The 27,551-nt window shown below is 44.8% G+C and overlaps 1 protein-coding gene across 16 annotated transcripts; it reads right to left on the bottom strand.

Moving 5' to 3' along the window:
- Nucleotides 1-27,463, bottom strand: EXOG (exo/endonuclease G). Of its 16 annotated transcripts, none has more exons than XR_010319619.1 (11): nucleotides 27,286-27,463; nucleotides 25,037-25,192; nucleotides 21,838-21,977; nucleotides 18,852-18,928; nucleotides 16,902-17,016; nucleotides 14,868-15,007; nucleotides 14,727-14,746; nucleotides 13,950-14,632; nucleotides 10,546-13,696; nucleotides 10,181-10,322; nucleotides 2,536-2,643 (listed from the first exon to the last, which is right to left on the bottom strand). XR_010319619.1 is itself a non-coding variant. In XM_064277500.1 (8 exons), exons 1-7 carry the CDS (start codon nucleotides 27,446-27,448, stop codon nucleotides 1,375-1,377), a joined length of 954 nt encoding a protein of 317 aa, XP_064133570.1. In that variant the 5' UTR covers nucleotides 27,449-27,463; the 3' UTR covers nucleotides 1-403; nucleotides 1,335-1,374. The 16 variants fall into 16 exon arrangements, 5 of the variants coding, with proteins under 5 accessions (XP_064133570.1, XP_010593802.1, XP_010593801.1 ...); XR_010319625.1 differs by lacking the exon at nucleotides 10,546-13,696 and having other exon boundaries at nucleotides 13,950-14,023; nucleotides 14,116-14,632; XR_010319621.1 differs by lacking the exons at nucleotides 10,181-10,322; nucleotides 10,546-13,696 and having other exon boundaries at nucleotides 2,530-2,643; nucleotides 13,950-14,023; nucleotides 14,116-14,632.
- Nucleotides 27,464-27,551: the final 88 nt, after the last annotated feature.

Below are 27,551 nucleotides of genomic sequence, written 5' to 3'. Positions count from 1 at the left end.
TTTTTGTACTAGAAGCACGAATCTTTATTTTCCACAACGACCAGGTAGGATTTTTCATATGAAATACAAAATCTAAGACACTTTACTGATCTAAAACTCAAGATTCTCCATCACCTCGGCGAAGAGGTGGGGGAAAAGCATGAGAAGTAACTTCAGGGCCGTGGTGACTCAGGTCAGAACAGAATGACAGAGCTGGGGGAGGGGAGCTGGGGTCGCCTCCAGAGATGAGTGGTCGGCACGCAGGCCTCATCCACCAGCAGGCCTCATCCACCAGCACCGACCTGCAGGCTCCTGGAGAAATACCCAGCCCCACCATCAGCTCTCCACTGAGGACAGAAAGTAACAGATTTCTTGGTCACGGTGACATTTTGGCTCTTTATCCCCTGAGAAGGACTGGCACACACTAATGGGGAACAGGGAGGTAAGACAAATGGTATTAATCAGGCTACTGTTCTTTTTTTTTTTTTTACTGTGTTCTAACCCCCGACTTCTTTCTTTTTTACCCAAATAAAGGGGCAGAACAAGGTTGATCATTATCTTAAAGCCTTGGGATTTCTGTTTTTGACAGACACAAAAACACCACAAAACATTCTCATGCCCTCACGACACTCCACTGCCTACAGCTATAATGTGGAGCCCTGGTGGCACAGTGGTTAAGAGCTCAGCTGCTATCCAAAAGGTTGGCAGCTCCAATCTACAAGCCACTCCTTGGAAACCCTATGGGGCAGTTCTCCTCCGTCCTACAGGGTCGCTATGAGTCAGAATCAACTCAACAGCAAAGGGCTATAGTGATGACAGGCCATGAAGGGCTTCCGTGTAAACCCGACCTAGACATCTGGCTCAGAAAAACAGCCTCCATTTCCCCAAGAGATGATCACGGTCTCCGGATCTGTGACCTTAGGCATCACCTGCTCTATGCTGCCCAGGGAGGCGAGCAAACAGCAAGCAAGTCACGTCACGAGCTGGACTCTGGGCACAGACCTTCCTTAGGCTCCGTATTCTCTGGACAAAAAGCTCGCCTGGAAGCAAGAACACATCCATTCAGCACCACCTGGTGGCTAAGAGAAACGCAACCCTGGAGGCAAGCAGAGCCTCTACTATGAACTACTTACTGGGACTGTGTCTTCCCAAAGAACTACAAGGGCTCAAGTCAGAGGACATGACCGTCCCTGTGGCTCTCCTGGCAGATAAGAAACCAGACCCTCCTTACCAAACAGGCCCCAGGATCACAGAGATCCATGGAAATAGGCATTTCTGAGTCAGAAGCCTCAAGGTCAGGGAACAGATGTGAACCTTCCCCATGCTTTCGTCTCTCAGCCCTGTGTCCCTCATACCTTATGGGTGGCTCCTTCAGAAAGGTGAAGCTTGGGCAAGTTACTTATGCTCTCTGAGCCTCCATTTCCTCACGGGTAAGACCGAGATCCGTGGTGCTGACCTCGTGGGGTCGCTGTGAGAGGATACGTGTAAAGCACTGAGCTTGGTATCCCGAGCACACGAAGGGAGAAGGCGTGGTGGGTGATGCTTCTAGGCGGAAGCAGGGGAACAGCAGGTCCACAAGGAGAAACAACAAACAAGCACACACCCACCAGACAGCACAGAGATTTCTAAAAGCCACCGCCAAGGCCAACGCAGGTCGCAGAGAAAACGTACAATAACGGGCTCCGAAGAGGCGGAGGGTACGTCGAAGACACTGCGTTTGGAGGCACTAAAACGAACAGTGCCTTCACATACCCTGGAGCTCTGGTGGTGTAGCGGTGCAGAGCTCGGCTGCTCACCAAAAGGTCAGCAGTTCCAATCCACCTTGGAAACCCTATGGAGCAGTTCTATTCTGTCCCGTAGGGTCGCTGCTGAGTCGGAATTGACTTGGCAGCAGGTACAGGTCTCACACACTGTGCATCCAGGCGGACACACACACAGTGTCACGCTGTGCACAGTCCTCCCGTTCACCTGTCACAGGAACAGCCCTTGATCTGCAGGTGCAGTACCTTCCCTGATAGTCAGCTCCCAAGCCAAATTACTACTACCCAAAAACTGCATATCTCTCAGCTTTTTGGGGGAAATGTAAACCTAAATTTAGGATCCCATCATTTATTATACTTAAAGCAAGCCACTAAAATATATCGACCTGAAGAGGCCACGCTGGCTTTATTACAGACAGCATCACGTGTCTTCTGAGATTAAAAACTAGGATGGCTTTCCTGCCGGGGCTCCTGACTGCTCCCTGGCTTTGAGTTCTTCCAGTTTCTTCTCATAGACACTGAGGAAGTGGTTGTCTGGCTCAATTCCTGCTTTCTTCAGGTTCTCCATGATCTTCTCCAGCCTGCGCACTGATGAGGCTCCCTCGAGCTTCCTTGTGCTCAAGTACAGAGTGAACTCCTGGAAACCCAGGAGCTTACAGGTGTCCACAGCACAGATGTCCCTGACATCAGTCTTCTCCAAATGAGGAAAAAACACCAGTCCTGACAACTTCTCTAGGTCCTGGAGGCTCACCTGGAATTCAGTTAGTGGGGGTTGGAAGCCAATGGCCTCGTTGGGCACCACAAAGGCCCCTAGTACCAGGGGTTCAGTGGATGCTGGGCTTCTGCGTGCCAGGATCACTTTATAGAGGTGGGAGGGGACTGCCACGTCGTCCTGACCAATCACCTAAAAACAAAGCAACTGTTTTAGTGAAGCTCACTGATGCCAGCGGTTCCTGAAAATGCACTTGTAAGCAACCCCAATCCATCCTAATCCTAGGGAATTTATATTCACCTGCCAAGGTCACTATAAATCAAGATACAAACGCAGAGAAGATGGGCCTCTGACAGGTAAATTCTGACTGCAGTCTCTAAAATTGAGTCACCCCAGAGCGGGGACCACGTTCTCTGCTGTGTGTGGGGAACAAAGGACAAAGGACGCCATGAGTGAGTCTCGGGCTTTTTAACAAACAAGGAGAACAGCCACTCCCCCTCGTCGCAGTCAGAACTTCCGGGGCTCTAACCCCTGAATGTCAGGACTGCTAACCTGGGCGCTCCCAGCTCCAGAAATAAAAACATGGCCCTAGTTTATCAAATTCCCTAGGAGCTAAACAAATCTCCTCCAGAGAGGCAGCCAGACACGTCACATCGGCATTACGGTCTCTGGTATTGCCTAAACCACGGCTCATTTTTAAAATTAAATTAAGTAAATATAAATGTTTGCTCAGAGTTTTGCACACTCTTGGGCCTGCTATCAAACACAGAACTTCTGGACGTGTCACCAACACAAACACTCTGAAAAGGTATCTACACAGCGAAGAAGCCAGAGCCAGGGTCAGCCTAGAAAACGTAACTCAGTTGCCCGTGTAGGTTGGCTGTAATAATGAAATAACGTTATTACAAAACCTTTCCAAATTTCCTTCCAATTGGCTTAAAAGCCGTATCTGTTTCCCAAAAAAGAAAAACTGAACATCCATTTCCTTAATGGTCCCCAATAAAATGACATAATCCAACTAAAATATGCTCGGGGCATTACCGCCTCTCTCGGCCCCTCCTTAGTAAGAGCACGTACTCTTTCCTGACCAGCTGCTGGGCTTCCTGCTGGAGCCGAGAAGGCAGAGGGATGACAGCCACAAAGGAGGGTTCTTTTCTGGATTTCCCAAGGGCCTAGCTACATGGCACACAGCAAAACCTTAGGAAGGCATGGAGGTCCCACTGCCCAAGACTAACGGCAGGACGGCAGCGAAGACCCACCCACAGGGATGGTTTAAGTTCCTCTGCAGCGATCTCTGAAGTTACTGGGAATGGTTGATCAGGGTGCAGTTTAGAGTGAAGTTGATGAGATTACACACTGTACAGTCACAAAAACCACTCCCCCCACCCTTTTAACAAGTCATTTACGCCACTGGGAAAGTAAACACACTCTTCAAACCAAAAAATACACTGACGGTTGAACCTATGGATGTCCACAACTAGGCCAGAGGTCACCAAGAGATGTTAATTCAACAACGGAGCTGACAGGTCCTGATCCTGGCACTGCTCAAAACACAGGAAGGAAGAAGCTTTGAAGCGGCAGCTGGTGGTGTCTGCTCTCAAGGAACTCTCCCCTCTGCTGGGGAGCCGACACCCACAGCCTTCACTGCAGGCACAAACAAGAGCACTACGACGGTGCAGGGGACGTCGGGGACCAGACCCGAGGGCACAGAGGCAGCTGGTGGTGTCTGCTCTCAGGGAACTTTCCCTCTGCTGGGGGAGCCCACACCCACAGCCTTCACTGCAGGCACAAACAAGAGCACTATGACGGTGCAGGGACGTCGGGGACCAGACCCGAGGGCACAGCGGCAACTGAGCCACAGTTCACACGAGGAAGAAGTTTCAACCGGCTTCGCGTTCCAGGTGCTGGCTGGAGACCCGACAGCACCAGCAGATTCCTGGTGCCACCTGGCGGACATCCCCACCACCGCAGCACGTTCCAAGGCTCCAGCTGTAAGGAGCCTTCCAGACCATTCCTGTGACCATTTTCTCTCTTCACGGACTCCTTGTCTACAAACCAACGGCAATTTTCAAAAGTAACTAACTGGCCATGCCCATTTGCTGGCAACCAGACCTTCTAATCAGTCACTGAACTCTGGCCAAAGGCAAAGACACTTGACATTTAAATCTCCACAGCTTTACTCATGTAAATGTACCATCCCTGTTAGGTTTTCAGGAACTCTGGCAACAGCTCAAGGACCTCACTGCTACTTTTGAGAAACCTCGTGGATGCGGAAATTCCTATCAAGAACAAAAGGTGTGATTCTCTCATCTGTGGCCTTCTCTCAGTATCTCAACAAGAGGGGAGAGTATTATCCCTCAGAAGAAAGAGGAAAATGGAAACTTAGCCACACTATCTTCTCAGATTGTTTGCTGTTCTCAGGAAGAAAACATCTTTAACCTAAAACCAGGACCAGTCCTATTTAGGAATTCAGAAAACCCCATGTTTCTTCCCTGAATTTGACTTTAAGATAAAAAAAAAAACCTAAAATATTTTGGGGCTATCTTCTCTGTGGCCAACTCAAGGTGCATAAGCTTTTTCCACTTTTGGGAAAATGGGGAGACTTTTAGAAAACCATTTCTAGAAACCGTGAGGGCACTGACGTGGGATGGTTCAGTGGCTTGGCAGCCCAGAGACCTGGTGGGGCCCTGGCTCTGCCACCATTACGCTGCAGTCACGTCGGCCTGTATTTTGTTTCCCCTTTTGTAGAACAGGTAATAACAATAACCAGGCCGCCTATCTCATAGGACTGTTATGAACAGACAACACATTAGTTTAGAAAATATTTTAAGATCTCCAACACCCAGCAGAAAGCTCTGCGTGGTGGACATCATTCTTCAGAAGATGGGGATAACTGTGGGACAAGGACGGTTTCTGCAGAGGGACAGTGGGGACCAGTTACAGGAGGACAGCGTTTCAGGAGAAGGCAGGCTGGGCACAAATGATGCCCCAACAAAGGACGCCAGGGCGTGGTGCGAATCAACTCTTCAGTATCAGTCAGCAACAAGCCTTTTCACGTAAGATTTAGGTATAATATACTTCACAAAGGAAGCCTTCACTGCTGTTAAATTACCAAAAAGCACTTAACTTTCTTGTCGAGGCTGCAACAAAAGGTCGAAATCAACTGGAAGTGGCTAGAAAACACAACATATGCCACAGCCATAAGTGGCACTCACTGACGACCTGAAGTTAGTTTTCTCATGTGCTAGCTGAGCTCGCTTCATTCCATCCAAGAGACAGAAGTGATCATTTGTCACACACGCACGCGCCCACACAGATAAACGCACACACACGCGCGCGCACACACGGCCTTTATGCTGACGTAGAGCCAGAAGAGACTGGCACAACCACCACCCAGGCTAAGCCCATCTGTTTGCTGTTGTTGTCAGGTGCCACACAGCGACCCCACCAAAAACGGAACAAAGCACTGCCCAGTCCTGTGCCGTCCTCACAACTGTTGCCATGTTTGAGCCCACTGTTGCAGCCACTGTTCAATCCATCTCATTATGGTCTGTTCATCGCGTCACAGATATAGCAGCTGTGCCTTAAATGACACATTAAGCAGGATCATGAGAAAAAAAAAATGTACCTGCTAGAATCAGACAGATCCAAGATGTTTGGTTATGGTCCCCTAGTAAGACAAAAAAAGAAACTTCAGAAGTAAGACTGGTAGAACACAGCAAGAAACCAGGCCCTTAAAAAGTCACAGCAATCCAGTGAAAGCAACCAGGGTGGTTTAATAAATATGGAATCCACACCTGAGAGGACAGAAGGAACAAGGGAGGTGCGGAAAAGCCATGGGGAAGTGGTCGGCCCTCCTGGTATCTGTGCAGCCCCTGCAGAGGCTCCAGCAGAGGCCCATACCCATAAGATGGTGCTTCTCACCCTGCGGCACCTGCTCTGGGCTGGGCGGGGAGCCTGCCTGCCACATCACACAGGAGCACGCACCATCTTCCCAGACTGCTGATTCTACCTGAAGATTGAGAGTCGGGGCAAGGATACATTTCACATGTAAAATAACTGAAAACACTATTTTTCAATTACAACGAATAGATGTGGAAATAAAAGGTTTGCCTAAAGATAAAACAGGAGATTTTAAAAATTCACTCCCTTGTCTCTTCAGGTAATGGCTCAAGATCCCTGGGGGCGTGTTTTCAATATATCCCCCTCCCTGTCTAGGAGTTGGGGGGATTCTGGAAAGCGTTGCTGCAGAGGGAACACAGACGGTTACAACTTCTACATCACCACCACCGGCAAGCTGTAAGCTCTGAAGCTCGCTCCGTCAGGGCAGGAAGTCTGGGCCGGAATCGTCAGGTATGTTTCACTTGCCCGGAATCAATCTCTTCTTGAAACCGGCATGTGAGAGAGAGCACACGGATGACCCCGGCTATAATAAAGGGGTGATTCTGACTAGAGCTGTCAGCTGACTCACTTCTGATGAAGTCACTGCTACCCATCTCCCCTCAGGCTCACAGCCCCTCTCGTCTTAGGATGCTGTGACCCCTTCCTACATATTCCAGCAGACACTTCGGCCTGGCTCTGAGGAATCCTTCTCTTGGCCCATTTCTGTTCTGATTTTCGCATGCTAGCTAACACACTTCTAACTGCTCTCCATCCACACCATCTCTGACTACCTGCTGGCCTTGGCTTTTGTACACGAAGAGCTTGGCAACCCCTTGACTGCAGGCTCTGAGAGCTTCACAGAACAGTCTATGAACGACTGGCAATTCTCACACAAGACAGACCGACCTGTGTTTGGACCTCCCCTTTGACAATTACTAGCTATGCGGCTTGGCCTTGACCCCTCAAAGCCTCAATTTCTTTGTCTATTTAAGAGTAGAACCATTGTTTTTTTGTAAGGGTTGCTGTGAGGACTGACTGAGATAACATATATAAAGCTACTTATAGGGCCCTGAATAAATGCCAGTTCCTCTCTTCACTTCCTCCTAAGAATAAAACACACATATTGCATTGCCTGGATTAAAAAAAAAAAAGCTAATAAACGCCCGTTTTCACTGGTGTATTCTCCTAAAAGAAGATTCTACGTGCAGCTGTAAACCAGCAGTGACTATTAAATGGGTGAATCTGAGAAAACAAAGCCCTTCCCAACCATGCTGAACTGCCCCACAGAACTATACAACATTCCCTCGGAAACGGCGCTCACCATCCGCATCACCCGCTCCCTGAGACGGGCAGACTAGCCTCTAGGGCCGGGCAACACCGCGTCCCCTTTCTCAGTATCATTACACGACATCACGTTATCCACGTTTCTTTTATCATGAATTCCCTACTTTTACATGGCCCAGCTTGCTAGAGAACAGCCTGAAATGTTACCTAGCATTCAAGGTTTCTGCCTCCTGGCCAGAACCTTTCATTTTGTCTCCTTCCTCGTATGGACATTCTAACTCAACTGTCCAAGGAACTCTGTGCTTTTCGGCACACATCCTGCCTTTTCCTGTCTCTTCCCCTTGCCTAGCTTTGCCTCCTACGTCTGCTTTCCTCATCCAAATCCTCCCGTTTGTGCATTTATAGATACACGTGTGTGCATACACATACACTCTTTAGCCCAGTGAAATTACTTAAAATGGCAAACCAACTTTGAGTTAATTTTTCCAATTTACTAAAGCACCAAATTTTGTTTTAATGTAACACATACACTAAAGATTTTTAAGTTTAAAATTCTATCTGACATCAAGTCTGATCTGAAAAATAATGTAACCCTCACAAAATCTGTATAATTATGGTGAATTATTAGAGAAAAATGTAAATATATAACAGGAGATGTCACTCCGACCTGCTTCTAGGAAAGACGGAAAGCTGTTATATGTCTCCCCAAGGATGTGGGCTCCTGTTGACACTCAGCTTGACACACACAGTTATGTGCTTCTTTATGGTCAGGGTCTAAAAACCCTTCTCGGAAAACATAGGAACACAGAAGATGGAGAGAAAAGGCCTTCCCAACAGAGCCACCAGAGGCAGCAGGATCCGTAGACTATGCTCTTTGGGGCTCTCTCCATCCACTATAAAAGGCTAAAAATACATGTGATGAACACACAAGACAAGCAAAACAGCAGAGCGAGCACTCAAGAATCACCTTGTCGTCCAGTTCTTGGTTTCCAAATACCAATCCACTAAAAAGAACCAAAGCTTCTTGGGGAAACGGCCAGTGCCAGAGCTTGGCCAAGAGAAGTGCAAGATGAACCTGGTATACCATGTTATGCCAGAAAGCAGAAAATGTTAAAAAAAAAATAATAAAAAATGTGAAAAAATGGTGAGGACACATCAGACAGGCACACACACAAGCCAGTTTAAAGGGGCTCCCACGGGCCACATCTAGGACAATCTGTCTATCTAAATGAATAACCACAGTAAGCTCATTAACACTCATTGCAGGATTTAAGAATCTGAGTCCATATTTATGATACGAAGGGAAAGTCCTTCCTTAGAGAAGAATGTCAATAGTAAACATAGAAGGAGTAACAGTTAGAAAACCACCATCTGGCAACTATCAAAGTGACAGCCAGTTCAGGTAAGAATCATCAATGGATGTGAAAACTGGCGGATGACAGTTCAAAGAGGAAAATAATACTTGTATGGTCTCAAAAGTATCTCTCCATGGACTGTGGAAGATTGAAAGTGTAGCCATAAACAAGCACTGAATTTTTAAATATTAATTAACAACTTATTAATTTCAAGAGGAAAGGCAACTGAACAGTGAAGGAGCCTAGCAGACACCACCCTCTCAAGTGATCAAATTCACTATCACCAGCAACAGGACCAACTGGCATCACGTGCGCCCTGATGTCATGCAGCCCTCTGCACGTGAGGGCCAAAAACACCCACGGAACAAAACCTCCCAAATTGGCCTTCCTATTCCACGGATTCAGTAAGGCAGCAAATTGGATCACACCCCACAAAGCATAGTGATCTATCATTAATATACCAGAAAACTAAGACACAGGTATCACCCTGCACCTGGCACCAGGTTTATTAAATTTATTCAAAGACAGGCTTCTTCTGTAATACCCTTGCTCAGGCAAAAGAGCCAAAATCAAGTAGGATATTTTTAAATTACAACAGTGGTTTACTACTAACACTATTTGTCTTAATTCACTACCATAAAGATTAAAGTGGAAAAACATACGATCCACCTAGTTTTGACATCTACCTAGCTATTTCAGAAGGCATTTGATAAAACTGAATACTCGCAATAAACCAGGACTAAGCCTAGGTAATTTCACTGGGGAAAATCTTCCTGAAACAGGTAATTTCTATGCCACTTTACTGTGGAATGTGAGACTTCTCTGTGGCCTAAAATATGACCAATTTGTATAAATGGGTACTTTTTACCTAATATTTGTCAAGAACTGAAAGAGGCTTGTTAAGACCTTTTAATACTACTCTAATCCTGTCAGCTTCTTTCTGTATTTACAATAGAATTTGCTTTTCTAAATATTGACTGTATGGAACTGGGTACACACAAGGACAGTAGTTATGTCCATTTCGGAATTTTCACCTTGAATGTAATGTCACAATCCCTGTTCACTTTGTTTGGATTTGCTTAGCTTATCTTTGCCCACTTTAAAAAACTTTTAAACTTTGAGTTGATTAACAGTTTAATTAGTTGGCTTTTGTTTTTTGATCTGAGATTTTCACTTTCAATACTCGAGTATATTACATTTATACTTACTGTTATATAATTTGTCATTTTAATGTTTCCTTAGTTTTCTATCTTTTGCCACAGTCTGTTTTGTCTTGTTAGTGGAAAGAGTCGGTCCTATCAACGTTCACTTCCTAACTGTACATATGCATAAGCCCGTTTCTACCAGCATCTGAAATGAAACAGTACACATGGACAGCCCCTAAGAAGACGAAGAAGTCAGTGTGCTTCTATTGCTATTCCTCTCTCCCCACTTCCCTTATAACTCCTCGGTTGTTGTTGGCACACTCTTTCATGCTTTTTGTCTTTACTATAAAATCGCAACTTTTTTTTATATTGGGCACCTTTATTTCAAGAATAATATCCATTACAGCCTGTTTTGTAAAAGTAATTACCAGACTTAATTCTATGTTTAAATGGATTCGTCGTTCACAGCGTTTCCATCTTCTCAGTTCTTTGATTCATCTTTCAGTTGGCTCCATCATCTCTAGGTAACTTTTTCAGGCAGGGTACATAGACAGTTCTATTTCTGTAGTTCTACATTTCAGAAGAGATTTTCTTTCCATTATTAACTTAACATGTCACTGACAACCTGTCTGTGTAACAAATTCCTGGGTCACATCTTTCTACCTCAGCAGTTTGCAGACATCAGTTCATCCTCCCCAGGCACTGAATGTTTCTGCAGAATGCTTGAGTCAGTCTCCAAAAGAATTCCAATGGCAGCTAACAAAACTAGTTAGTAAAAGGCTCTTAACTACTGTTTAACTTTTCCTTTTAAACTTTGTATAAAATTTTCTTCTATTATATAGTTAGCTACATGTACAAATCAATTTTATAAAAAACCAAGTACAAAAAAGACTGCAATTTGATCACTGAAGGTTTGAATTCAAAGCTCTCTTTTCTAGTGGTAAGAGAAAAAAGGATTTAACAAAGCTCAAGTCCAATTAACATTTGAAAAATAAGAGAATACAGAGAGCTTTAAGCCATTTTTTCTTCTAACATTAAAATAATATCCTACTAAGGAATCCTCCAGAAAACTACTGGAACTAATAAAAGAGTTTGGCAGAGTCTCAGGTTATAAGATAAACATACAAAAATCACTTGGATTCCTCTACATCAACAAAAAGAACATCGAACAGGAAATCACCAAATCAATACCATTCACAGTAGCCCCCAAGAAGATAAAATACTTAGGAATAAATCTTACCAAGGATGTAAAAGACCTATACAAAGAAAACTACAAAGTACTACTGCAAGGAACTAAAAAGGACCTACTTAAGTGGAAAAACATACCTTGCTCATGGATAGGAAGACTTAACATAGTAAAAATGTCTATTCTACCAAAAGCCATCTATACATACAATGCACTTCCGATCAAAATTCCAATGACATTTTTTAATGTGATGGACAAACAAATCACCGACTTCATATGGAAGGGAAAGAAGCCTTGGATAAGTAAAGCATTACTGAAAAAGAAGAAGAAAGTGGGAGGCCTCACTCTGCCTGATTTTAGAACCTATTATACAGCCACAGTAGTCAAAACAGCCTGGTACTGGTACAACAACAGGCACACAGACCAATGGAACAGAATTGAGAACCCAGATACAAATCCATCCACATATGAGCAGCTGATATTTGACAAAGGCCCAGTGTCAGTTAATTGGGGAAAAGATAGTCTTTTTAACAAATGGTGCTGGCATAACTGGATATCCATTTGCAAAAAAATGAATGTTAAAAAAAAAAACCCATTTGCAAAAAAATGAAACAGGACCCATACTTCACACCATGCACAAAAACTAACTCCAAGTGGAGCAAAGACCTAAACATAAAGACTAAAACAATAAAGACCATGGAAGAAAACATAGGGACAATGTTAGGAGCCCTAAATACAAGGCATAAACAGAATACAAAACATTACCAAAAATGACGAAGAGAAACCCGATAACTGGGAGCTCCTAAAAATCAAACACCTATGCTCATCTAAAGACTTCACCAAAGAGGAAAAAGACCACCTACAGATTGGGAAAGAATTTTCAGCTATGACATCTCCGACCAGCGCCTGATCTCTAAAATCTACATGATTCTGTCAAAACTCAACCACAAAAAGACAAAAAACCCAATCAAGAAGTGGGCAAAGGAAATGAACACACACTTCACTAAAGAAGATATTCAGGCAGCTAACAGATACATGAGAAAATGCTCTCGATCATTAGCCATTAGAGAACTGCAAATTAAAACTACAATGAGATTCCATCTCACTCCAACAGGGCTGGCATTAATCCAAAAAACACAAAATAATAAACAGTGGAGAGGCTGCGGAGAGATTGGAACTCTTATACACTGCTGGTGGGAATGTAAAATGGTACAACCACTTTGGAAATCTATTTGGCATTTTCTTAAAAAGTTAGAAATAGAACTACCATGCAACCCAGAAATCCCACTCCTCAGTATATACCCTAGAGAAATAAGAACCTTCACGCGAACAGATATATGCACACCCATGTTTATTGCAGCTCTGTTTACAATAGCAAAAAGCTGGAAGCAACCAAGGTGTCCATCAATGGATAAATGCTTAAATAAATGGTGGTATATTCACACAATGGAATACTACGCATCGATAAAGAACAATGACGAATCTGTGAAACATTTCATAACATGGAGGAACCTGAAAGGCATTATGCTGAGTGAAATTAGTCAGAGGCAAAAGGACAAATAGTGTATAAGATCACTATTATAAGATCTTGAGAAATAGTATAAACTGAGAAGAACACATACTTTTGTGGTTACGAGGGGGGGAGGGAGGGAGGGTGGAGAGGGTTATTTACTGATTAGTTAGTAGATAAGAACTACTTTAGGTGAAGGGAAGGACAATACTCAATACACAGAAGCTCAGCTCAACTGGACTGGATCAAAAGCAAAGAAGTTTCCGGGATAAACTGAATGCTTCAAAGGTCAGCGGAGCAAGGGCGGGAATTTGGGGACTATGGCTTAAGGGGACTTTTAAGTCAATTGGCAAAATAATTCTATTATGAAAACATTCTGCATCCCACTTTGAAATGTGGCGTCTGAGGTCTTAAATGCTAACAAGTGGCCATCTAAGATGCATCAATTGGTCTCAACCCACCTGGATCAAAGGAGAATGAAGAACACCAAGGTCACACGATAACTATGAGCCCAAGAGACAGAAATGGCCACATGAACCAGAGACTTACATCATCCTGAGACCAGAAAAACTAGATGGTGCCCGGCCACAACCGATGACTGCCCTGACAGGGAGCAAAACAGACAACCCCTGAGGGAGCAGGAGATCAGTGGGATGCAGACCCCAAATTCTCATAAAAAGACGAGACTTAATGGTCTGACTGAGACTAGAAGAATCCCAGTGGTCATGGTCCCCAAACCTTCTGTTGGCCCAGGAGAGGAAACATTCCCAAAGACAACTCATCAGACTTGGAAGGGACTGGACAATGGGTAGGAGAGAGATGCTGTTGAAGAGTGAGCTACTTGTATCAGGTGGACGGTTGAGACTGTGTTGGTATCTCCTGTCTGGAGGGGAGACAGGAGGGTAGAGAGGGTTAGAACTGGCAAAATTGTCACGAAGGAGAGACTGGAATGGCTGACTCACTGGGGGGAGAATAAGTGGGAATATGGCGTAAGGTGTACATAAGCTTATATGTGACAAACTGACTTGATTTGTAAACGTTCACTTAAAGCTGAATAAAAATTATTAAAATAATAATAATATCCTGAAGTTTAATTAGCAAGTTGATAAAAGAAGAGAAATTAATCTGCTACAAACCCTAACTCCTCTGCCGTATCCTCACGTCCAGGGATGACCAGAACTCTGAGTGAGCAGGAGCCGCGTCCTCACCTCTACGGACAACCAGAACACTGAGTGAGCAGCAGCCACGTCCTCACCTCCAGGGACGACCAGAACACCGAGTGAGCAGCAGCCGCGTCCTCACCTCCAGGTATGACCAGAACACCGAGTGAGCAGGAGCCGCCTCCTCACCTCCATGGACGACCAGAACACTGAGTGAGCAGGAGCCGCGCCCTCACCTCCAGGGATGACCAGAATGCCAAGTGAGCAGCAGCCGCCTCCTCACCTCCACGGATGACCAGAACGCTGAGTGAGCAGGAGCCGCGTCCTCACCTCCAGGGACGACCAGAACACCGAGTGAGCAGGAGCCGCGCCCTCACCTCCAGGGATGACCAGAATGCCAAGTGAGCAGCAGCCGCGTCCTCACCTCCATGGATGACCAGAACGCTGAGTGAGCAGGAGCCGCGTCCTCACCTCCAGGGACGACCAGAACACTGAGTGAGCAGGAGCCGTGTCCTTACCTCCAAGGACGACCAGAACACCAATTGAGCAGGAGCCGCCTCCTCACCTCCACAGACGACCAGAACACCGATTGAGCAGGAGCCGCCTCCTCACCTCCACGGACGACCAGAACGCCGACTGAGCAGGAGCTGCCTCCTCACCTCCACGGACAAGCAGAATGCAGAGTGAGCAGAAGCCGCCTCCTCACCTCCAAGGATGACCAGAATGCCTAGTGAGCAGGCGCTGTGTCCTCACCTCCAGGGACAACCCGAACACTGAGTGAGCAAGAGCCGTGTCCTCATCTCCAGGGACGACCAGAACACTGAGTGAGCAGGAGCCGCGTCCTCACCTCCAAGGACGACCAGAACACCGATTGAGCAGGAGCCCCCTCCTCACCTCCACGGACGAGAAGAACGCCGATTGAGCACGAGCTGCCTCCTCACCTCCACGGACGAGCAGAATGCCGAGTGAGCAGAAGCGGCCTCCTCACCTCCACGATGACCAGAATGCCGAGTGAGCAGGTGCTGTGTCCTCACCTCCAGGGACAACCAGAACACTGAGTGAGCAGGAGCCGTGTCCTCATCTCCAGGGACGACCAGAACACTGAGTGAGCAGGAGCCGCATCCTCACCTCCACAGACGACCAGAACACTGAGGGAGCAGAAGGCCTAGAAAACAGCTCTTCTACCATTTCCACCCAAGACACAGAAGTAACCAGATCAACAATCTCATGTGGAAAAAAAGGAGGAGGGCTGTTCACAGACACCTGTGTGAACACCTTGGCTAAACAGTGCACAGCCGATCTAGACAGGATGATAACAAGCAAGCCAAGTGGAAAAAAATACAACCTCAAGTTTTGTTTTGTTGTTTTGTTTTCCTAAATTTCTTCCCAGGTTATACAATTTTATCACAGACTCTCTTAAGTAATCATCTAACCTAACCAGCACTTATTAAATATCTATCTTATCACCAGAACTGAGCTCGGGGTTCTCTTCAAATACATCTCCGTCTTTGACTTTACCAGGAAGCTCTTCAATCCCTCTGACTTCCTCGGCCATCTGGTGGTCCGCCTCACTCCACTGTTCCCGAGCCCACACAGACCTCACAGTGCAGCACTCCAGCCACGCTCTCGGCAGAGTCCTCAGCCTTCTCTACCTGCCCGCCCACCCTGCGAGTACACTTCTCTGCAAACCACCAATCTGGAGGGCTGGCTAACAATTCCGTTAGATGGCTTACACTCTCACATTACTAATTATGCTCTCTTATGTCTTTACTATCTTTTTCCTTCAGCTTACAAAATTGCTCAACTATCTTATGAAAGAACTACTCCATCTTTTTAAAAACCCAAGCTTCTTAAATAAAAGCTTTTCCTCCTTTTTACTCAACTCACTGCAATCTGGCTGTAATCCTGCACTTTTCCCTCATCCTCAACCAAAAAAGTTACTAATTCACGGTGACTCTTTCCTGTAATCCTCGATTCAACTTCACTCCAACTGCTTGATTTTCACCCCTCGTGCATTCTCATGTGGACTTCTGCAGTAATGTCCTAATTCAGCTCCTCGGCTACAACCTGGCCTTCAAACTTTCCTCAGCTAATTCCCTCACGCACTGCTGCCAGAATGCTCTTTCTAAAACTCAAAACAGATCTCATTTCTCCCGTGCGTAAACCTATGACTTCTTGGCGCCTAAAAATTAAAATCCAACCCCTCACCACGGAACAAAGATCTGTACTACTCGGCTCCTGTCGTACCTATTGCTGTACGATCCTCAACCCCCTGAGCCACCCAGGCTTTGGCACCATGAGCTCCAGTCTTTACAAATGACGCACAAATCCCAGAACCGTGCTGCTGGTTACAAACATCGTGTGCTCACGCTGCTCCATCTCCTGGAATTCCCATGTTCCCTCCTGCCTCAGTTAACTCACTCACCTGCCAAGATTTAGCTCAAAAATCTCTACTGTTAAGCATTCCTGACCTGAACAAGTACTTGTTCAGTCCATTTGTGCCACCACGTCACGTATTTATCTCTATTACAACACACCACACTATAATGCACTTGCTAACACATCTGTCTCCCTTTCTGAACTGTGAGCTCCTTGGAGTGAATGGCTGCTTTTTATCCACCACTACATCCCTTATGGAGCCCTGGTAGTGCAGTGGTTAAGAGTCTGGCTGCTAACCAAGATGTCAGCAGTTCAAATCCACCAGCCACTCCTTGGAAACCCCATGGGGCAGTTCTACATCCTACAGGGTCTCTATGCATCGAAATCAACTTGATGGCCTTGGGTTTTTAATGGGTATATCCCTGTGCCTGTCATCCGAAATAGGTGCTCACTAGATACTGTCAAATGAAAATAAAAAAGTAGAATACAGAATGAGAGATTATAACTTCATTTAAATAACATAAGCCTTATGTTAAAACATGTCCCTACCTGGTAACTCACTGTTTTCTTTCCATCACTTCCAGTCTGAGGTAAGGTCAAAGGTCCGGATACTACCCAGACATCTTCAAACCTCTCCGTCAGTTCTCGACAGTACATCTCTATTCTGAGGGAAAAAAATGGATGACATTCTCAGACATTAATGCAGAAAAGTTCCTAAAAAGACACCAAGATTACTGTGGTTGAGAAATTAACTTAAATAAGAGAATAGAGCACAAAACCTAAGTATATACATAATAATTTTCCCCAAGTTTGTTCACTGCCTCAACATTTTAGAAGTCACACACATCAACAGCTCAACTATCGACACTTTTCTGTGTGCACGTTCAGGGCGTATATTTTAGAACTGTAATTGTTTTCTGTGTTCCCTCAACATTTTTTTATGCCAGTTTTCAAATAAACTTTTTATAAGAATTATGTCATCCCAAAAAGGTGATGTACTTTTTTATTTAACCATTGTTACCATGAGACAATTGGGTTTATCCTAACATTTTTTACATAATCCAACACTGTATTAATTCCTTAAGCTAAATCTCCAGGGCCAAAATTATTAATATTTTAATAACTTTCACCATATATAAAATTAACATTTTTAATAGGGTGGTACAATTTACTCTACATGCTCCAAAATATGATATGGGAGTTTCACAACAACATTGGGATTTGTCATTTAAAAACTGTTCTCGACAATTTATGAGATAAAATGACAGGTACTTAGTCTGAACGTACACTTTCTCACACTGCCACCGGAACAGATTTATAAACGAGATGCGTGTCATCATTCCCACATTCCCTGCCTCAGAGGTAGAATCAGCAGCATTACTTCTTACAGCATACATGTCCTGCTGCAAGGTAAAGATTCCCCCCTCCCCCAAAATTTATCCCCTAGGAAAAGAAAATGTTAAATGCTTCCATAGGTATAAAATCAGCAAAATCCAAAATATGAAAAGGAAACTCCCAGGCACACATCCCACTTCTTCAATAATTTGTAAGGAAAAAAAAAAAGGTGGGGGTAACCTATAGATTAAAAGGGGCTGAAGAAACACAATAATCAAATTATGTGCGGACTTTGAATCCTGATTGAAACCAAACACCAACCAAAAAAAAAAAAAAAAATGGAGACAATCAGGGAAATCTGAACATTGATTAAATAACTGGTAATAAGGAGTTACTATCAAATTTAGGCACAATAACAGCGCTATGGTTATACTTGTAAAGAATCCTATCTTCTAAAAATACACAAGGACGTATTTATGGATTAAATTATGCCCACGTGATCTGCTTAAAATTATCAGAGGAGGGTGCAAAGAGGGGTAAGCAGAGGAAACAAGTCTGGCCATGGCTGATAACTGCCCCAGGTTTTTTAGTGTAGAGCGCTCTCTTTATTTTAAACCACAGAGCATTACTGGGGGGAAACCCAATAGCCTGAAACCACCTCAATCAGCACTAGTTCTGTGTGAAGAGATCGCCTACAGAACCGGTTAAGTGTCAGAAGGATGCAGAACACCAAATGACTTTACAGTTAAGTTTTATCAAAAACTGGTTAGCAGTTATGTTCAATCATACCAAAACGTAAAAACAAATCTTAGAACCTCTAAGATACAAGTAGAAAAAAATATACTGTCCACTGGACGCACTCAACAACCTGCTACAGCCTCAGTTATTAACAGGAATGATATTTTCCAGTAGTTTCTTCCAGAACTTGACTTTTGACTAGTGGCAAACGAGACCAAAATGGCTGGCTATGCTGTAAAGTATGTTCTCCCACAGAAGTCTGTACTCCAGAAATACAGTAAAGAAAACTGGTCCAGCGTATTTACCTTCAGTAGTGTTACCTTTCCAATAAGAAAGGTAGAAACAGTGGTAAGTACACTAGTACATTCTCCTGCCATATCATTCATTCATCCACAGAACTACGTTTTAAAAACTCTCAGCCCTTACCTGTTCCAGTATCCGGCGTTATTATCAAAATTCTGAGGCACGATATTAGAAAGGTAAAAGGTTTCTGCCATGGCTTTCTGTGAAGAGAAACAAAAATAGTAACTTCCACTAAAATTCCTTCACCCCTGAGGGATTTTCTTCCAAAGCAGACACACAGAACGAGCTCCAGGCAGGCAACCGCAGTGACTACTTGTTTGGACATAAGAAAGCTATAGCTATTCCAGGACATAAAGCTCTATAATTGCTCAAACAAGGATTAAAACAAACAGTTCAGTGTGCTAGTTTTCTTTATAACTTACAACATCCAAACCTGTAATACAGACCATAAGAACTAGAAGTTTCCAATATAAAGCTAAACAGTAAATCCTGTTTTAAGCATAAAAATTCAGCAAATAATTTCTGAATAAAGTTCAACTTTCAGGAATTTTAAGTAGTACTGTACAAACATATTAGTTCAAAAGTGGCAGAGAAAAATTCCTTGTTCTTCTAAATTCCTGGCCACTATGCATCCATCCAGGAGCCCTGATGGCACAGTCGTTAAAGTGCTCTGCTGCTAACCAAAAGGCTGCTAACTGAAAGGCTGCTAACTGAAAGGCTGGAGGTTCAAACCCACCAGCCACTTCACAGGAGGAAAATGTGGCAGTCTGCTTCCGTAAAGACTTACAGCCTTGGGAACTCTACGGGGCAGTTCTACTCTGTCATACTAGGTTGCTATGAGCAGAAAAGTTGACAGCAGTGGGTCTGGGTTTTTGGTTTGCGTCCATCTCACACTTCTGACCTATAAACACAAGGCTCCACTTCATTGTATCTCCTTCATCTGATCCATTCTAACTCCAATGCCACCAAATCTCTTCTCTGAGCAGCAGCTCTGAGCCTCAGATGCACACTCGAATAACCCCAAGAACTTTAAAAATGTTGATGGCTGGGTCTCACCCCTGGAGTTTCTGACGTAATTGGCTTGGGTTGCAGGTCTGGGCATCAGGATTCTTCAAAACTTCCCCAGGTGATTATAATGGGTATCTGAAGTGAAGACCCACTACCTCCATGACGGTAAACACCAACGGTTCACATAATAAATGATGTACGACACTCTTCTCGCTCACAGCCTATGAAAAAGGAAACCCTTATATCACATGATTCTACTCCCCTGACAAGCTAACCAGACAAAAAGGAGACATCTAATCCAAAGGGAGCCCACCATACAGTGGAATGAACTAGAAAACGAAAAACCAAATCCACTGCCATCGAGTTGATTCCACATCACAGGGACCCTGTGGGACAGAGCCGAACCGTCCCACAGGGTTTCCAAGAATGTAACCTTTACTGAAGCAGGCTGCCACATCTTCCTTCCGTGCAGCGGCTGGTGGGTTCGAACCGCCAACTTTTGCGTTAGCAGTTGAGTGCCCAGCCACTGCGCCAGCAGGGCTATGAACTAGAAACTCAGGAATTAGAACTACGAGAGGGAGAAAACTGGTATAAGCCAACTGTAAATAATAAAGCTTCAGGGCCCAGGATGGCCAGCGTCATGTTGGGTCATGTGCAAGATGAAGAAACCAATCAGCAGAAAACAAACAAATTAAAAACAAAAAGTTGGAGAAATAGAGACTACGCACTCCAGTAACAATAAACACCAAGTGCTCAGATTACGGTCTCTAAATACCAATCCCACTAAAAAGAACCAGGATTTCTTGAAGATAATTGCGAATTTCGAGGACAGGGAAGGTACAAGGTGAGCCTGAAAATCTTGTTGTGCAAGAAAGCAAGGGAGCACTCAAAGACTGATAGGGACATGTCAAAAGGACACAGGGGCTGGCTTAAAAGTGTACTGGCAAACATCAGGGTACCTTAAGAATAGAAATATTGACAGCAAGGGGTTATAACATGGTGAATAAAAAAAAAAAATCCATGAGCCCAAGGTCATTAAAAAAAAAAAAAAATGGGGTGAGGAATAGAGAATACAGCTAAATATAGAAAGAATAGCAGAATTAGGAAAATTTAACATTTTTTAATTATCAATATTAATACCAAGACAAGAATCATTGGGTTTTTGGATTACAGTATATTTACTCTAAATTCAATTTTCAGATTGCTATTTTTTTCTAAGGGAAAAGGGTTGCTTTACATTGGACAGATCTGATGAACCCCTTACTCAAGTGATTAAATGTGACATTACTGATAATGAAAAACTGACAGGTGAGCCTCCTGACAGGATGCAGTGGGAAGAACACAACATGACCTATCTAGTGTTCTTGCCAAAAATTATTAATCTGAATCTAAAAATGAGGAAACAAACAAACTGAAATTGTGTGATAGTCTACGAAGTAATTGGCCTGAGCACTTCAACAGCAATGTCATGAACAATGTCACTTCTTCCCTTCTTTTGCAGGGAAACTATTCTAAAGGAAAATAAAGAGACATGACAGCTAAATGTACCATGTGATTCATGGTTGGATTCTGGACCACAAGTAGCTGTAAGGATCATAATTGGGACAATTTGAATATGCACTGTATACTGAGTAAGATTATTATACAAATGTACAAAAATGCATCTGTACAAATTTCTTGGATGTGATGACACTCTTGTCATGCATACAAATACCCTCATTCTTACAGGATACACACTCCTAACCAATCTACTTAGGAACGAAGCGTTACTATGTCTGCAACTGTCAAATCGTCTTAAAGGAATGCACATGTAAAGTAAACGTATCAAAATATGTTTGCTGTACTATTCCTTTCTCAGGTCTAGAATTTTTCAAAATAAAAACAAGCGAGCAGCTTCAGCTCCCAGTGGCTTCACAGCTCCTTTTTACATGACATCGAGTTTTCCTCGTTTAGCCTGTTTCAAAATGTCTCGGCATCCAATTTAAAAAAAAGTAAAGTGAGAAAGGAGAAGAGGAAATGTGTGTGGAAATTCTCCAGCCTGAAGGTCTGGCTCCTAGGTACACGTACCCAACACCCCACTCTTCCCCTCAAAAATGCCTACAGTTGAGAATTTGTTATCTCCTGCAGGAGCCATGTGTCCTCGCGACCACCCACTTCCAAGATAGTCCTCATTGAGGGCGCTGAAGGCTGGAGGGATGCTGGGGTCAGGCTTGAATTTACAATGTTTTCTGTCTGCATCACCTGAAGAAAAACACATAAAACGGCTGAGTTATCAGCGGACACACATCCCGATAAATTCCCTCAGCAAGGCAGGCTGCTTGCTGCTGGCTGGTATCTCTCCTAGCAGCTAGTACTTAGGGATTGTATGCATGTCTCAAGTTCCTGGGATATTTCAGATACTCCATCTGAATTTAGAAAAGGACTAGCCTGGGCGAGAATGCTTTTCATACAAGGTAGCCATCTCACATAATTTTGATCCTGGCCTTTCAAACTAACACTAAAAATCCCCTGGATGATATTTAAGTAAGAGCAACAACCAATCAAATAGATGAGCCGCATAAAAAGCTGGGCTACTGAACTCTCTTTTCATAAAGACCCCCACGTATTGTATTTAGCACAATTGTATTGCGATGCATTTATATGTACTGAAACAATGGATATATATAGACACAAAACAATTTGTTCTGGGAAGGCACAGCTGGGGGGTAGGGCATGTCTCTGATATCTCGTTTACTGCCTCCAGCCAATGACAAAACAAACATTTAAGTTATGAGCTCAAATTCCTGAAACAATATTTGAGTACCACACAGGAGAAGAAATCCCAATTTTTACTTATTTTCTATTATTTCCAGAGTGGTTTGTCGCAGAGGACATCAGCAAATTATTACATTTTCTACTGTCATGAGAACAGGCCTGTTACATGACAAAAATGGCAAGGACAAACGGAATATACTCAGACTGCTACTAAAGAATTGTGAAACGGAGATCAGTGAAGTTACAGATTCCAGTATCATTTAATTCAGCCAAGAAAAGTGTAAAGTCACCCGATCCCAAGGTTCAGAGTAAGCATCTAATATTGTTGTTGTTAGTTGCCGTCAAGTATTCCAACTCCCGGCGACCCCATCTGTGCAGAGTAGAACTAACTGTTCCACAGGGTTTTCAAGGCTGTGACCTATCAGAGGCATGCTGTCAGGCCTGTCTTCCATGGCGCCTCTGGGTGGGTTCCAACCGCCAACCTTGCAGCTACTAGAGCTCTTAACCATTTGTACCACCCAGGAACTCCTAAGTATCTAATAGCTAGCTTTTTATAACAGCTTCATAAAGAATAAAAATAACCAGGGGGGTGGGGAATGATCATCAGGAAGCTTCTAAGTTGTCATCACCACTGGAGTCACTTCCTCGTATGCCTAGTGCTCACTGCCCTTGAAAACCATTTGTGGGAATTTCCAAAAACCTAGAATGAAAAACGCTTTCCTTGAGGAAGGATGTGAATTTGGTTCTCTCAGGTCTGGTGGCATTTCCAGTGGTGGGTCATAGTAATCCAAGTGCAGGGTGTAAGGTTCCCACATCTATCCATGCTCAGTGGGTTTGGGCTATGAGCCTGCACGATGGATAGTCTGTGGCCTCATCTACTCTGGAATGCACTTTTTTATCTTCCTTTTTGACCCTCCTCTGCTCAGTGCCAAGCCAACCTTGTGTAGTTCCTTGTGGTGGGCTGCACGGAAGTTCTGGCTCTCCCTTCCCAAGGGTGTGGGGAGGGTCTCCTGTGAGATAGCCTTCCTTGGGCGAGCCCAAGTAATGCAAAGGAGAAATAACTTGTGGACCATACAGCAAATTAAAAGGCATATTACAAGACGGTAGTAAAACTTACAACTATGACAAAAAGTAATATTCTCAATATATAAAAAGTGCTCCCACAAATAAATTCAAAAAATAATATCCTAACTGAAAACGGGGTAAAGAGTAATTCACAAAATGTGGACCCTCATTGGTCATCAATAAACACAAATATAACCAACTACTAAATTGGTGATGCTCAATGATGCTCACTGTGGGTGAGGGTTGGGAGAGACAGGAGAAACAGATGTGGGAGTGTAAGTCGGAATGATCCACCTGGGAACCACAGAAACCTATCTGACATCATAACAAGACCCGGTCATCTGAATTACGGGTTCTACCAACACATACGCACACGTGAACAGGTGTATGCACCTGCCTACCTCTCCAGCTTCCTTTGGCATCACCTTCTCCCTTGCTCACCAAGCTCCAGCCACTCTGGCCTTCTTTTAGTTCCCCAAAGAAACAAAACTCTTCTCCACGTTGTGGCCTACAAAATTTAGAGCAAGGAAGACTGTTGATAATATTCTCAAGCATCTTCACAGCTCAGCGCATGTAGAAAACACTATGTGCACGGCCCACTGGGTAGACGGCCCTGCCTTTCTTTTCTGCCTAGAATCTCTTCACCATATCCCATGGCCCACCCATCCCTCTCTGAGCACCCTCCAAGCCACTTTCTCAGAGCAGCCTCACTAGTCAAAATCAGGTCCTCCTGTTATAATCTGTCACCATATCCTTTACTTCACTACACTTATCCCAGCTTCCAATTGCTTTTCCTTCAGAGGAGCTATCACCCACTATAATTACACATTCATGATTGTTTGATACATTAACCCCCTCCCCCAACTAAAAGTGCCACAGAGAGTAGAGACTGTATCTACTTTGCTGTGGCTGGGTGCCGTGAAGTCAATTTAGACATGTAGTAACCCCATGTGAAGAGCAGAACTGCCCCACTGGGTTTCCTGGCGTGTAATCTTTATGGAAGCAAATCACCAGGTCTCTCTTGCAGAGCCGCTAGGTGGGTTTGAACTGCCAACCTGTTAGAAGCTGAGCACTCAGTCATTTCACCACCAGGGTTCCTTACATCTACTTTAGTCAGACATGTCCTCAATGCTTAGCACAGTGCCAACCACATACTAGGCACTTAATATCTGTTGAGATAACAAAGATACGGTGCTTGCTGCAGCAATATCTGGCACCTCCCAAATAGTGTGCCAAGATACAGATCCTCTCAGCCTCTGAGACAGCTGGGAAGGACCCAGGGTGCCCGAGCCGCCATGCAGGGCCCATGTACCCAGTGAGCCACACAAACATCATTCTCTACATGTGTCACAATGTGAAAAAAGTGGAGATATCATCTACACCCTTCCTTGCTCTAAATTTTGGAAACATCTTTGCTTTTACTTCAAAGGTGTTTTGAAGTTTCATTGATGTTTACTTTTACTTTGTCTGCAACCACCTACCCGTTATCTTGCTTTTGGATATATGTTCAAGAACCCATCTAGGCACCCGCTTTGCCTGATCGTAAGACACGGCATGATTGGTGTAACGCTTAGGCTCTGCTCCAGTTAAAGGGAATCCGAACTGTTCCAAGACAGGCTTTTCTGCAGATCCTGTAGCTGAAACAGAGGAAAAGAAACAAAACAAAAAAAAAAAAATCAGTAACTCTTACTAGGAATGAAAGATTATAAGGAAAAGGAGAGGGACGAGATTTACGAAGGACTGGCTCAAAAGTCTAATCAACCAGGTGTCATTTTTGCAATGACTTATAAGGCAAAGAAAACAAACAGTAAGCAAAGTATTAGTTTTGCCTACAATCAGTGGTATAGTTATATTAAGATGAACTTCTGCTAAGTCATTAACTTTCAAATAAGGACCTGATCTTATCGGGCTTTCACATCAAATTTCCAAACACCTCTGCCTCCCACAAGAAACTGTATGCAAAAGCAGTAATCAAAGGAAAATTCACGTCAGTCCTATCCATCAATCACTGGTATGACTGAACAGGAGGAGCTGCTTACTACGGTTAAACAATGAGTGTACAGACAAAGGCACAGCCCTGAAGTTGTAGTTTTTTAAAGCCTTCATTCCTTGACACTCTCCCTTAATGTTCTGCTACTGAAGCATTGAGGAGTGTGCTGTGACAAGACAGCAGGAAGGCTGGTAGTGTTCCCCTGGGGGAGAAACTCAGTCCAGACTTAACAGGGAGTCAGTTTTAAGATAATCCGCTCTTGCTACCTTTTCCTACCTTCAACCCAGCAGCACAGTCCTCTTGCTAAATGAGAAACACATTCCAGTGTCAAGGGAGCAAGTTAAATAGGCATGTTGGGGACAGCGTAAGAAATGAGCATGTGCTCACTTCATCAAATACGAGGTACCTTTGGTGATGTGGGAAACCCTGGTGGTGCAGTGGTTAAGAGCTATGGCTGCTAACCAAAAGGTCGGCTTTTCAAATCCACCAGCTGCTCCCTGGAAACCCTATGGGGCAGTTCTACTCTGTCCTATGGGGTTGCTAAGAGTTGGAATTGACTCAACAGCAATGGGTTTTTTTTCAGTAACTTGAGGATTTATACACTTTGAAGAAGGGCTAGCTGGTATTCTTCATTTGAACGATGACAATATGAGGACAGTTAAGTAGTCTGCTAACACTGTGTGTTAATTTATTCATTCATTCAGCCATATATTTTCTTTTAGAAGAAACTGATAAATCTATGGCCTTTTAGTAAGCTAAGGTAGGAAACTGTGTTTGGATGTTTTTTATTGTACTTTAGATGGTTTACAAAGCAAGTTAGTCTCTCATTAAACAACACGCACACTGTTTCGTGACACTGGCTGCCAACCCCATGACACGTCAACGCTCTCCCCTTCTCCACCTTGGGTTCCCCATTAGCAGCTTTCCTGTCCCCTCCTGCCGTCCTGAAACCTTGCCCCTGGGCCGGTGTGCCCATTTAGTCTTATTTTGCTTTACTGGGCCTGTCTAGTCTTTGGCTGAAGGCTGAACCTCAGGAGTGACTTCAGTACTGAGCCATGAGAGTGTCCGCAGTCCATATCTCGGGGTTTCTCCAGTCTCTGTCAGACCAGTAAACCTGGTCTTTTTTGTTAAGTTAGAATTTTGTTCTACATTTTTCTCCAGCTCTGTCCAGGACCCTCTATCGTCATCCCTGTCAGGGCAGTCGGTGGTGGCAGCCGGGCACCCTCTAGTTGTGCTGGACTCAGCGTGTGGAGGCTGTGGGGGTTGCGGTCCATAAGTCTTCTGGACTAATCTTTCCCTTGTGTCTTTGGTTCCCTTTTATCCATGTTTACTGGGTGTCAATCATATACCAGTTATTGTGCCGGGTATAGGACGGAGAACAAAACACACAGGCCTTAAAACAAACCCAAACCCACTGCCCGGGAACCCACTGCGACCCAGAAGGACCCGGCAGGACGGGGCAGAGCCGCCCACGGGCTCTCCAGGGCTGTGCTCGTTACGGGGACGGACGGCCACGCCTCCCTCCCCCTGGGGGGCTGGAACCGCCCACCTTTCGGGGGGCAGCGGACCACTTTAACCGCTGCGACACCAGAGCTCCTTTAAGCCCGATAAACACTCTGGGGAGCGGAGCGGTCTGGGCAGAACTGGCAGGAGCCCCGGGGACAGCGGCGAGCGCGGCGCCTCCGTGATCCCCGTCCACGCGCGAGACGGGAGCCCGGCGCCAAGGGAAAGCGGCCTTACCGTCCGGCTCCCCCGCTGCCCGCGCCGCCTCCGCGCCCTGGCTCCGAAAGAGCTGCAGCGCCGCGAAGCCTGCTCCCGCGGCGCCCACTGCGGCCCCGGCGGCAAAGCTGCTCAGAAGGCGCCGGGACCCTCTCAGACTGGAAGCCAGACCCTCGGCAGCCATTTGTCCGGCCAGCTCTACCCAAGGCGCATGCGCACCCCGGGCCTGACGCTTTATAGAGCCGCGGCACCAACACGCGCATGCGCAGCCTCGTGCAGGCAGGCGG

Source organism: Loxodonta africana, chromosome 27, assembly GCF_030014295.1.
Source record: "Loxodonta africana isolate mLoxAfr1 chromosome 27, mLoxAfr1.hap2, whole genome shotgun sequence".
Classification (NCBI taxonomy): domain Eukaryota; kingdom Metazoa; phylum Chordata; class Mammalia; order Proboscidea; family Elephantidae; genus Loxodonta; species Loxodonta africana.
The sequence above is the reverse complement of the archived record's forward strand: the minus strand, read 5'-3'. Positions and strand labels throughout refer to the sequence as shown.

What these genes read in the sequence shown, in the direction of transcription:
- EXOG (XM_010595498.3), bottom strand. Translation starts at nt 27,448, where the DNA reads ATGGCTGCCGAGGGTCTGGCTTCCAGTCTGAGAGGGTCCCGGCGCCTT. An exon ending in GGCAGCGGGGGAGCCGGACG is followed by an intron (nt 25,193 to 27,285) that starts GTAAGGCCGCTT and finishes CCTCTGTTTCAG; the next exon opens with CTACAGGATCTGCAGAAAAG. An exon ending in GAGATAACAAATTCTCAACT is followed by an intron (nt 18,929 to 21,837) that starts GTAGGCATTTTT and finishes TTCTCTTCACAG; the next exon opens with AAAGCCATGGCAGAAACCTT.